The sequence below is a fragment of the Meles meles genome, chromosome 3 (genome assembly GCF_922984935.1).
Source record: "Meles meles chromosome 3, mMelMel3.1 paternal haplotype, whole genome shotgun sequence".
NCBI lineage: Eukaryota > Metazoa > Chordata > Mammalia > Carnivora > Mustelidae > Meles > Meles meles.
The window spans coordinates 154,477,728-154,490,643 of record NC_060068.1 but is presented as its reverse complement, the minus strand read 5'-3'; the positions used below and the strand labels follow the sequence as shown (position 1 = coordinate 154,490,643).

The 12,916-nt window shown below is 39.9% G+C and overlaps 1 protein-coding gene across 1 annotated transcript in view; it reads left to right on the top strand.

Moving 5' to 3' along the window:
• WDR70 (WD repeat domain 70) overlaps positions 1-12,916 on the top strand; it is a 322,684-nt gene that overhangs the window by 9,025 nt on the left and 300,743 nt on the right. Inside the window, exons 4-5 of the mRNA XM_046000609.1 lie at positions 4,083-4,203; positions 10,150-10,345. Coding sequence (XP_045856565.1) covers positions 4,083-4,203; positions 10,150-10,345 — 317 coding nt within the window. The remainder of the gene's footprint in view (positions 1-4,082; positions 4,204-10,149; positions 10,346-12,916) is intronic.

Below are 12,916 nucleotides of genomic sequence, written 5' to 3'. Positions count from 1 at the left end.
CGATCCCAGGACCCTGAGACTATGACCTGAGCCGAAGGCAGAGGCTTTATTTAACCTACTGAGCCACCCAGGCGCCCTCTGGTTAGTGTTTAAAAAAAAATAAAAATTTTGGGACGCCTGGGTGGCTCAGTTGGTTAAGCCTCTGCCGTCGGCTCAGGTCATGATCTCAGGGTCCTGGGATCGAGTCCCACATCAGGCTCCTTGCTCAGTGGAGAGCCCACTTCTCCCTTTGCCTGCCTCTCCCCCTGCTTGTGCTCTTTCTCTGACAAATAAATAAAATCTTAAAAAAAAATAAAAAAAATAAAAATTTTTAATTAAAAAATCAGATGCTTGGGGATGCCTGCGTGGCTCAGTCAGTTAAGCCTCTGCCTTCTGCTTAGTGCATGATCCCAGGGTCCTGGGATCAAGTCCAGCAATGGGATCCTTGCTTAGTGGGAGCCTGCTTCTCCCCTGCCTGCTTCTCCCTCTGTCTGCAGCTCCCCCTGCTTGTGCTTGCTTTCTCTCTCTGACAAATAAAGTCTTAAAAAAAAAAATTAGATGCTTTACTGGGGGCAAGTAGTTACGAGTATTTATCCTCCGGTGAGGAACACTAGTTGGACAGGTAGGTGGCTCAGTTTCCAGATAGTCTGGCTGCAAGCATGCAGTAAAGGGCTGGGCTTTGGAGAGAAAGGCCGGCAAACTATTATATAAGGGAAATGGTGCTCACTGGGTAATTTTAGTCTCCAAGGAAGTCTGGTCACATCTTGGAAAGATCAAGTTGTAGAGTGTCAGTTCAGTGCTCAGGGATTTCATAGCTGTGTTACTTAACTTTTCTATGGCATAGATTTCTCAAACGAGTGAGAATAATAGTACCTACATCAATTGTATTGTGTAACTGAAATTTGGTAAGAGAGTAGAACTTAAATGTTTTCACTTAAAAAAAAAAGGGTGAGTGTATGGGTGATGGGTATGTTCATGACTCCGTGGCAAGAATCTTCTCATAATGTAATGTATATTAAATCAGCACATTGTGCACTTCAAATATTTTACAATTTTACCAATTAAACCTCAAGCTAAAAAAATAGTATCTGCTTCAGCAGTTGTGATGATTAAAGGAGTTAATTTATAGACAGTCTTTTAAAAAAATACCTGATAGGGACACCTGGGTAGCTTAGTGGGTTAAGCCACTGCCTTGGGCTCAGGTCATGATCCCAGAGTCCTGGGATCGAGTCCCGCATCGGGCTCCTTGCTGGGCAGGGAGCCTGCTTCTCTCTCTGCCTCTGCCTGCTAGTGCGTGCGCGCACGCTCTCTCTCTCTGACAAATAAATAAATAAATAAATAAGTAAGTAAATAAAATCTTAAAAAAAACAACAACCTGATACATAGTAAATGCCTTGTAAGTATTAGCTGCTGTAGTATTTGTTAAACTAAGGTTGTTATTATAAGGTGGTTACTTGCAAAGAAGTCATAGAAGACCTAATTAAAAATGGTTCAAATAGGAAAAATTTAGTGTTACACATGAAAACAACTCCGGAATGGGGCTCTTCCATCTTCTGAGTCCTGGCATGAGGAACATTAAGTTCCCTCCCCCTTTTTTCTGCTTTGCCAGTTTTAGGGTATTGGCTTGTTTTAAGCTGACTGCCCTCATCACCCAAAATTGTAAGTGAAATTTTTTACGTGCAGGTGACCACCTCTGAAGGCTGAAAGGATACTGTTTTATATATATATTTTTTTAGAAGTAAGAAAACCTTTCTCAAATGTTCCTTCAGCTGATTTCTCATATCTTATTGGCTGGTGTTAGTGTGGAACGTTAGTTCCAAAAAACAGCCACTGGCAAGAGCAATACAGTTGACTTGGAATCAAGCTTTACCCCTCTGGGCATCTGGAGGGGCCCAGCATCTGCTGAAGCACCTGCTTCCTCTTACCTGGAGAAAGTTGTGGTTTTTCTTAGCAAGAGGAAAAGGAAGAAATGGCTGCTGTATAGGAGGCTAATAATGTACATCTAGGTATTGTTTACTGATTAAGGTCAGAAATGCCCCAAGACCAGAGCCTAGGATCGAAGTATCAAAGTGTGGTTTCACACCCTCCCCCCCCCCCCCCCCCCCCCCGCCCCAAGCTCTCCCCTCTCACCATGGAGGGTATGGAGGGATTGTCTGGCGAAGCAGGATGACGGTAGGGGCCATGCAGGCCTACTCTTCTATTTAGACATTTTCTTTCTTTCTTTCTTTTCAACCTCAGCATCAGAGTGCAGAATTACCTAACTCACCCACCTTAGCCCAGTGGTGAGCACAAAAAATATCAACATGAGGTAGAGCTATAGTGTTTACCTTTCCTTATCCTGTAGTTTTATCTTCCCTGTTTGAAATAAAAGGCTATCTTGTTACTTGTCCATGTATGTATTTTTATCTTCTTCTTATCCTCCATATCCTATCAACAAAAGACCCTAAAGAGTACAACATTCCAATTAATAAGTGCCTTGTGATACTGTTTAACTTTAGGTGTATTGTTTTTTCATTATTAAGAAAAAAATGTTAGGGGCGCCTGGGTGGCTCAGCGGGTTAAAGCCCCTGCCTTCGGCTCAGGCCGAGCCCCACATCGGGCTCTCTGCTCAGCAGTGAGCCTGCTTCCTCCTCTCTCTCTGCCTGTCTCTCCGCCTACTTGTGATCTCTGTCTGTCAAATAAATAAATAAAATCTTAAAAAAAAGAAGAAAAGAAAAAAATGTTAAAGATTATCCCAGGCCATTGAGGATGGTGGCAGTTGAGAACAATTTATGTAATTCAGTTCCTTCCTGTGTGCCCTCCAATTGTAGAGTGACATTATCAGAGGAAAAAGATCAAATTTCTTTGGATAATTTTTTTTGTCTTTCCAAGGTAAATAACTCTAGAAATCTGAAATTTTCTCAAGATTTTTGTGGGAAGTCCCTTACTACAAATCCAGTGGGGAACATTAGAAATGAACAAAATTCTGAGTTTATAGTTTAAAATATATTAAAAACAAAAAGTGAAGTTACCTAAAATCTTACCTTTGGACAGTTACTTTTTTACATGTCACCTTCCACATCTTTTTATTTTAATTAATTAATCCATTAATTAATTTAAATATTTTATTTATTTATTTGAGAAAGAGAGCAAGAGAGACCATAGGCGGGGGCTGGGAGAGGGAGAAGCAGACTCCCTGTTGAGCAGGGAGCCCGACTCAGGACTTGATCCCAGGGTGCTGATATCACGACCTGAGTCAAAGGCAGAGGCTTAACTGACTGAGACACCCAGGCGCCCCTCTTTTTATTTTTTTTTTAAATTTTTATTTATTTTTTAAGATTTTATTTATTTATTTGACAGACAGAGTTCACAAGTAGGCAGAGAGGCAGGCAGAAGAGGGGTTGAGGGGGAAGCAGACTCCCCACTGAGCAGAGAGCCAGATGCGGGGCTTGATCCCAGGACCTTGGGATCATGACCCAAGCCGAAGGCAGAGGCCCAACCCACTGAGCCACCCGGGAGCCCCTAAGATTTTATTTTTAAGTAATCTGTCTACCCCATGCGGGGCTCAAACCCATAACCCTGAAGTCAAGTGTCACGTGCTTTAGGGACTGAGCCAGTCAGGTGCCCTGTTAGATAGTGCCGTGTCATTTGTATAATATTCACATGCTAATTTTGCTTAGCATATCTGTTACTATTTTCCCAGATTTGTGTATTTTCCATCACTATTTTTACTGGTTGTATTAAATTAATTAATTTTTTAAAAGATTTTATATATTTGTCAGAGAGATACAGAGCACAAGGAGGGGGAATGGCAAGGAGAGGGAGAAGCAGACTCACTCCTGAGCAGGGAGCCTGACTGGGGACTCGCTCCTAAGCCTCTGAGATCATGCCCCCTAGCCAAAGGTACATGCTCAACCGACTGAGCCACCCATATGTCCCTGTTGGCAGGATTTTATGTTGATACACAGTCGTTCAGTTATTTTCCCAATTTGGGTACTTAGGTTTTTGCTGTTACTGGTACTACTCTCAATTACATCACTTTGACTATATTAATTTTTAGCCTTTATTGATCCTGACAAATTTTGAAATTGTAACTATTGCAATTTTTTTTTAAATCTTTACAGAAGCAAGAGAAAAAGAGGAAGAAATGAACAGAGAGAAAGAATTAAGAAGGCAAAATGAAGATATTGAACCAACATCTTCAGGGTCACACGTAGTCAGAGATGGCTCTAAATCGTCTTCCAGGTGCTTGACTTTCTCAAAAAGATTCCATTAAACTATCATTCCCATTTAGGTGTTTAATCTCAGATAATTGAAACTGGTAGTTTTGCAAAGAAAAAAAGAGGATAAAGACTGATTTTGTTCTAAGAAACTGATTTTTTTATTTTTAAAGGTTTTTAGTTCTAATTAGAGTTCAGCAAGTAAACACTATCAGATTTTAGTTTTTTCAGAGATTATGAAGCGAATGGTGGCTTCTCTTGTTGGTCACCACAATTACTATGCATTGGCACAATGGGAAGCAGTCTTCATTGGTCCTGAGAAAGGAGGTGATGACCTTTTCCTTGGGGGGAGAAAGCCCATAATTAAAAAGAATTCTCTTGAAATTTTGTAAACCAATACACATTTTTAAATAAATAAGAAAGTACATGTAGGGCGCCTGGGTAGCTCAGGGGGTTAAAGAAAGTACATGTTAAGGACTTTTGTTTAAAAGATTTTATTTATTTATTTGTCAGAGAGAGAAAGAGAGAGTGTCCCTCCCACCCCCCTGGAACTGAGAAGGGGAGGGGCAGAAAGAGAAGCAGTCTCCCCACTGAGCAAGGAGCCTGTTTCAGTATTCCATCTTAGGACCCTGGGATCATGACCTGAGGCTTAACCGACTGAGCCACCCAGGCATCCCTAGTTAAGGACTTTTATTTATTTATTTTTATTTATTTATTTATTTATTTAAAAGATTTTATTTATTTATTTGACAGACAGTGATCACAAGTAGACAGAGAGGCAGGCAGAGAGAGAGCAAAGTAGACTCCCTGCTGAGCAGAGAGCCCGATGTGGGGCTCGATCCCAGGACCCTGGGATCATGACCTGAGCCAAAGGAAGAGGCTTTAATCCACTGAGCCACCCAGGCACCCCAGTTACGGACTTTTAAAGGCCCCTTTGCCAGTGTCTTTCATATCTCAGGAAAAAAAAAGCAGTAAAAAATACAGGCAGGAGAAAACTATTAATTCACTTTTTTCTTCATTGAGGCATTTTGAAGTTTTGTAATTTTTGCATTGTTTTAATTGCCTTAAGGCTATACATTTTTTTCTTGTGGTTTTGATTTATTTTTTTTTTATTTTAAAAAATATTTATTTGGCAGAGGGAGACACAGTGAGAGAGGGAACACAGGCAAGGGGAGTGGGAAAGGGAGAAGCAGTCTTCCTGTCGAGCAGAGAGCCTTGATGCGGGGCTCAATCCCAGGACCCTGGGATCATGACCTGAGCCAAAGGCAGAGACTTAACTGACTGAGCACCCTGGGCTTTTCACTTTCTTAAATATTTTTTTAAAGTAAACCCTCTGCCGCATGTGGAGCTTGAACTCACACCCCCAAGAGGAGGAGTCACATTCTCTACCAACTGAGCCAGCCAGCACCACTGTCTTTTCACTTTCTTAATAATGTACTTTGGTGTATTAAAGTTTTTAATTTTGATGAAGTCCAACTTACATATTTTTTCTTTTTGTTGCTTATCCTTTTTGTACCACCCTGAGAATCCATTGCCAAAGTATAGATTATGAAGATTTCCCCTTGTTTTCTTTTAAGAGTTTTATGGTTTTATTTATTTTTTAATTTTTCTAAAAAGATTTTATTTATTTATTTGATAGAGATCACAAGTAGGCACAGAGGCAGGCAGAGAGAGAGGAGGAAGCAGGCTCCCTGCCGAGCAGAGAGCCTGATGTAGAGCTTGATCCCAGAACCCCGATATCATGACCCGAGCCAAAGGCAAAGGCTTAATCCACTGAGCCACCCAGGCGCCCCTATTTTTAAAAATTTTTTTTTTTTTAAAGATTTATTTATTTATTTGACAGAGATAGAGATCACAAGCAGGCAGAGAGGCAGGCAGAGAGAGGAGGAAGCAGGCTCCCCACGGAGCAGAGAGCCCGATGTAAAATTTTTAAAGATTTTATTTATTTGATGGGGTGGCGGGGAGCACAAGCAGGTAGAGGGAGAAGCAGACTCCCTGCTGAGGAGAGAGCCCAGTGTGGTGCTTGATCCCAGCACCCTGGGGTTGTGACTCCTGGCGGATGCTTTATTTGATTGAGCCACCCAGGCACTTGAAGAGATTTATGGTTTTAGCTCTTATATTTTGGTCATTGATTCATTTTGAGTTAATTTTGCATATGGTATGAGGTAGGGTTCCACCTTTTTTGGGGGGTGTGTGGCTTTGGCTTATCTTGGTGATTCCAGTGTGTAATGTGAAGTATGATTCCAGAGTAGTTTTCTCTTTTATATTATGTATGTTCAGCAGTCATTACATGGTGGCCATCTTCTTCACTATCTTTAAATGCATACTTGTTATTTACAAATTATTTCTTATGATAATTTGAATTTGGTTCTGGAATTCCTCTTCTGCTCTCTTGGTGTGTTTCATTCAGTCCTATATATATATATATATATATATATATATATATATATATATATACATATATATATATATATATATTTTTTTTTTTTTTAAGATTTTTAAAATTTATTTGATAGAGAGAGATCACAAGTAGGCAGAGAGGCAGGCAGAGAGAGAGGAGGAAGCAGGCTCCCCTCGGAGCAGAGAGCCCGATGTGGGGCTCAATCCCAGGACTCTGGGATCATGACCTGAGCTGAAGGCAGAGGCTTTAACCCACTGAGCCATCCAGGCACCCCAGTCCTATATATTTTAAACAAATTTCAGGTTAGTATTTTTCCTTTGTGATATATTAAGAGTCTTTCACAGAGCACACAATTAAATTTTTTTGAGATTTTATTTTCTTAAGTAATCTCTGCACCCAGTGTGGGGCTTGAACCCACAACCCTGAGGTTGAGAGTTGCATGCCCCACCAACTGAGGCAGCAAGGCACCCCCACAAAACATACAAATAATTTTTTAAAATATCTATGGTGTTGTTAAAATTTGGTTTAGAGGAAGCTATCTAAAACTACTACTTTTCTTGGATTTAAAGAAATACTGTACGGATGGAAGTACATTTAAACATCAAATGCTGGAAAGAAATATGTCATTTATTCTACGAAATATAGCTACAGGATGGGAGAGAAGTATTCATATACTCCAAATCTGTAAAGTAGGAATTGTTTAGACATTTGCATTTCCTCTAAAGAAATTAGTACCGGGGGCGCCTGCATAGCTCAGTTGGTTGGGTGTCTGCCTTGGGCTCAGGTCATGATCCTATGGTCCTGGGATCAAGCACCAACTTAGGCTCCCAGCTCAGTGGGGAGCCTGCTTCTCCCTCTCCCTTTGCCTGCTGCTCCACTTGCTTGTGCTCTCTCTCTCTGTTAAATGAATAAAATTTAAAAAAAAAGAAATTAATACCAAAAACAATGAATTTTATTCCTGAATTTAGTTCCTATATTAAATTGTACAATTACATATTTATGCTTAGCTAAACTCTCTTTCAAAAAGTCAACTGAGGAGCACCTGGGCAGCTCAGTCATTTTAGCATCTGCCTTTGGTTCAGTTTGTGAACCTGCGGTCCTGAGATCGAGCCCCACGTCAGGCTCCCTGCTCAGTGGGGAGTCTGTTTGTCCCTCTCCCATGGATGCTCCCCCTGCTTGTGCTTTCTCTCTCTCTCTCTCAGGTAAATAAACAAAATCTTAAAAAAATAAAAAGTCAGCTGAGAGAAATATTAGGTTTTGAGACCTCTGTTTTTTCTTCAGATACATATTGTTTCTCAGGCTCTGGTTCATATTTTGATAGCACATTTAATTAAGGCGTATTTTAAACATGGAATGTGTTCTGTTTTCTGTCATGGACATTTTTGGGCATAATTTCATGGACTTTGTTTTTCAGAAATTGAAACTGTGTTAAAAATTGTTTATTTTCTTGGCTTATGTATATTAGAAGCAAAAAGACAGAAATGGAACTAGAAGCTGCATAGAAGCAGATACATTCCATCCAGTTTCGTGTCAGTGTTAGGATTGTCTAATCCATCATGAAATCAGTTTGGATGGTGGGTATTATGGAGAGCACTGGGTGTTACATGGAGCACTGGGTGTGGCGCATAAACAATGAATTTTGGAACACTGAAAAAGAATAAAATGAAAGAAAAGAAGAAAAGGAAAAAAAAAGAAATCAGCTTGGATTCGTTGAGTTCTCAATTCAGTGCTTCTGAACTAGTTAAGTCATTTAAAGCATCGGTGCTAAGATTAGCATTTTAGTTTAGAACTCTCTGTGCTCCGAATAATTCTGCATTAAGAAGATGTGATTTCTAAACTAGTATAGTTGGGAATTTGTGATTTAATGACAAGGGAGAAAATTTTGGAGTGTGACTACTCCAATAGAAATCTATTCAGTCATTCAACTGTTATTTATTGAACGTCGGCTGTGGGTTAGGTGCTACTTTAGGCATTGGGGCTACAGTAATTAGCAAGTCAGATGAGATCTCTGAGCTCATATTGTTGTGGGGTATCTGAGGAGATGGATAACAGATTATAAACAACTAAGTAGCCAATTATATAAGATAATTTAGTGAGGTGTATGATAAAAATAACCCAAGTAAGGTAATGAAGACAATAGTGACTGATAGGGCTGTGTATGAGAAAGCAGAAAGTGGGCACATAAGGCCTCTTTGAGGAGATGTGAATGAAGAGAAAGAGGCCACTTAACAATCAGTTCCAGTAGAAGGGACTGCAAGTTCAAAGACACTCATGCTGGACCAAGCTTAACCTGTTTAGTTTGCAAGAAAGCCTGTGGGGCTGGAGCACAGTGAGTTAAACCATTGCAAAAACAAAGAGAAATTCTCTTTGTGGAGGTTTGCTTGCTCCAAACAAAGGTAGTAACCTTTGTATATGGATAACATGTATATATGTATTCCTTTCAGTAGTGAACTTAGATGAGTATCCGTGGATATTGGGTGCCTGTTATATGTCAGACATTATTTAGGTGCTAGAGACAGCAGTGAACACAACAGAGAGAAATTTTTGCTTTCATGGAGCTTACATAAGAGAAATATTCTAGTAGATGGCAATAATACTTTGAATTTTGTAAAATATTTGATATGTTAATTGTTGTAATTAGGAACGTAATTCTCAACTCTTTGGGGTTGTGTAGGAGGGATGGTGGATGGTGGTGACTTTCAGAATGCCTAGAGGAGTGTGATAGAGACTTTAGAGGAAGTGTGTAACAGTTTTTTTTTTTTTAATATTTTATTTATTTGACAGAGAGAAATCACAACTAGGCAGAGAGGCAGGCAGAGAGAGAGGAGGAAGCAGGATCCCCGCGGAGCAGAGAGCCCAATGTGGGGCTCGATCCCAGGACCCTGGGATCATGACCTGAGCCGAAGGCAGAGGCTTTAATCCACTGAGCCACCCAGGTGCCCCAGTGTGTAACAGTTTACAGATGTGCTGGGTAGAAAAACAGTTGAGAATCAGTATAATACCCTCTACAGTAAGATAGTTTTAGAATCCAAGGATGCTACATAGAAATTTTTAGCAACTCAGCAAACTTGAATTAAAACTGAGAAATAATTTGTGTTTCAGAAAATATATTAAAACGTTTTGGGAGTAATATTAACTTTCTTACATGGCTGACTTTATGTGCTCCTGTGGTAAACAGTGATTGGATTGAGATATAGTGAGCAGAAGCATTGGTTATCACGTGGTTTTCTTTCTAATGGATGTAGTATTTTGTAGTTTTTCTTCTACATTCCAGTTGTTCTGCTGGCTCTTTATGAGTGAGGAGGCCCTAATGGGCCTCTAACATGTAATTGCTGTAACTTTTCGTTTAGGTTAAGATAAGTAAATAAAAGAAACTTTCTTAAGATAAAAGAACATCTGAGTTACACATTTAATGCTTGAATTATAAATTTAACGAATTACACATATTTAATTAATTAAAACAACCCAGATGTTAAAAGGAGAAGCAGGTTTCCTGGGAAATCTGTACCATCTCTAGAGTGTGTTCTTCGTTGCAGCAGAGGCAAAGAGTTTCTGTTTCTGTATTTTCAGGGATACAAGCAGCAGTGAGAGTGAAGAGAGTTCTGGTTCTTCTGATGATGAGTTAATTGGCCCTCCTTTGCCCCTTAAAATGATGGAAGAGCCAAGTAATCATATCGAGGAAGATATCCTTGGTCCTTTACCTCCACCTCTTTATGAAGAAGTAGAAGAAGAAGATGATGATGATGGTGATTCAGAGGAGGAGGAGGTAAGTGTATCAGTAGTAATGGAACAGTTCACTGGAGTAGTGTAGGGATCAGTTCCCTGCTGTTATTTACGAGTGAGAGCAAATAAAGAACAATTTTGAGCTTACTACTGATAGCCCTTGTTGAAAGAACTCTAAAGGATATACTTCAGGAACAAGGAAATATAACTCAAATAATAAATGGGCAGTAGGAAGCAATGTCTTAAAAGGAGTTGACAGACATTTTGTTAAATCTACATAAGTATTGAGCATTACTATAAGCATTACTACAAGCATTACTATAAGTATTAGTAATTAATAAATTTAGGGTGATTTTTTAAAAAATATTTTATCTATTTGAGAGAGGGAACGAGCTCGTGCACATGAATGGGGGGAGGGGCAGAGGGAGAAGCAGACTCCTGGCTGAGCAGGGAGCCGCATGTGGGGTTTCATCCCAGGACCCATGAAATCATGACCTGTGCCTAAAGCAGCTGCTTAACTGAATGAGCCACCCAGTTGCCTTGATTTAGGGCGATTTAAAAACAAAGTGGATCGAAAATTACCGTGATCAATAATGTGAAATATAGGAGAGTGGAATCAGTTCATTCAGTTGGAAGTCCTTCTATTATTTGGAAGGAGGCTAGAGCTATTAATTAACTTCAAATTAGTTTAAGTATGAAAGTTATAATTTTAAGAGTAATTGCCCAAAGAATAGAAATAAATTGTAGAACCTCAAAATAGTAAAAGAAAACCATTGGTATGCTTTGTGTATTTCACACTAGGAGAAGATAATTTTTTAATACCACTCTCCTCTGTGATACATTATTTTCTGTAATAATTGAGATGAAACAAATAATGATCAGAAAAGAAACAGCTTTTGCAAATCTGTCAGTGACTTTACAAAACAGGCATTCTTTGCATAGTCTTGTTCAGTACCAGTATACCAAATTTATCGATCTGTTAATTCATAGGTAAAGAAAGCTTTTTAAAGATTTTTTAATTTATTTTAGAGAGAGACAGAGAGAGAGGAGAGCATGTGAAAAGGGGAGGAACAGAGGGAGGCAGGAAGAATCTCAAGCTGATGCCATGCCGAGGATGGAGTCCAACGGAAGGCTCTATCTCACCACCCTGATACCATGACCTGAGCAGAAACTAAGAGTGGGACTCTGAACCAACTGAGCCACCTGGGGGTCCCAGATCAAAGAAAGCTTTCATTTTATTTATTTATTGAAAAAGTTATTTTATTTTATTTTTTTTTCAATGTTCCAAAATTCATTGTTTACGCACCACACCCAGTGCTCCATGTAATACGTGCCTTCCTTAATACCCACCACCAGGCTCACCCAACCCCCCACTCTTCTCCCCTCCAAAACCCTCAGTTTGTTTCTCAGAGTCTGCAGTCTCTCATGGAGAAGTGAGATGGGGGAAATCAGAGGAGGCGACAAATCAAAGAAAGCTTTTAATTTTAATTTTGAAAAATTTTTTTCAGTTGAAACCTGAGATGTGTGTGTGTATATACATATATATACACATGTGTATGTGTGTGTGCATGTGTATGTGAATTTAAAAAAAGAGGCACATAAGGATAAATTTGGTATTTCATTAAAAAATCTTGTTTCAAGATGTTATTAAAAAACAAACAAACAGGGGCACCTGGGTGGCTCAGTGGGTTAAACCTCTGCCTTAGGCCCAGGTCATGATCTCAGGGTCCTGGGATCGAGCCCCGCATCAGGCTCTCTGCTCAGCAGGGAGCCTCCTTCCCCCTCTCTCTCTGCCTGCCTCTCAGTCTACTTGTGACTTCTCTCTCTCTCAAATTAAAAAAAAAAAAAAAAAAAGGTGCTTCACCTTATTTGAAAAACAAACAAACAAACAAAAGAAGAAGAATGATCTTGTTTCATGGGGCGCCTGAGTGACTCAGTCAGTTAATCGTCTGCCTTCAGCTCAAGTCATGATCCCAGCGTTCAGGGGTTGAGCCCTGCATGGGCTCCCTGCTCAGTGGGGAGTCTGCTTCCCCTTTTGCCTCTCCCCCTGGCTTGTGCTCTCTCTTGATCACTGTCCCTCTCAAGTAAATAAATTAAATCTTAAAAAAAAAAATCTTGTTTCTGGGGCGCCTGGGTGGCTCAGTGGGTTAAAGCCTCTGCCTTCGGCTCAGGTCATGGTCTCAGGGTCCTGGGATCGAGCCCCGCATCGGGCTCTCTGCTCCGCAGGGAGCCTGCTTCCTCCTCTCTCTCTGCCTGCCTCTCTGCCTACTTGTAATCTCTCTCTGTCAAATAAATAAAATATTAAAAAAAAAAAATCTTGTTTCATAATGGATTCCTGAAACTGCAGTGTTGACCATTTCTTTTTTTAATTTTTAAATTTTATTTATTTTAAATTATTATTAACATATAATATATTATTTTTTTCAGGGGTACAGGTCAGTGATTCATCAGTCTTACACAATACACAGTACTCAGCACGACACATACCCTCCCCAATGTCCATCACCCAGACATGCCATTCCTCTATTTTTGTAAAATTTTGATATCCATTCTAGTGGCTTTTAAAAAATACCTCTTTTCGGGGTAAGCCCACCTGGGTGGCTCAGTATGTTGG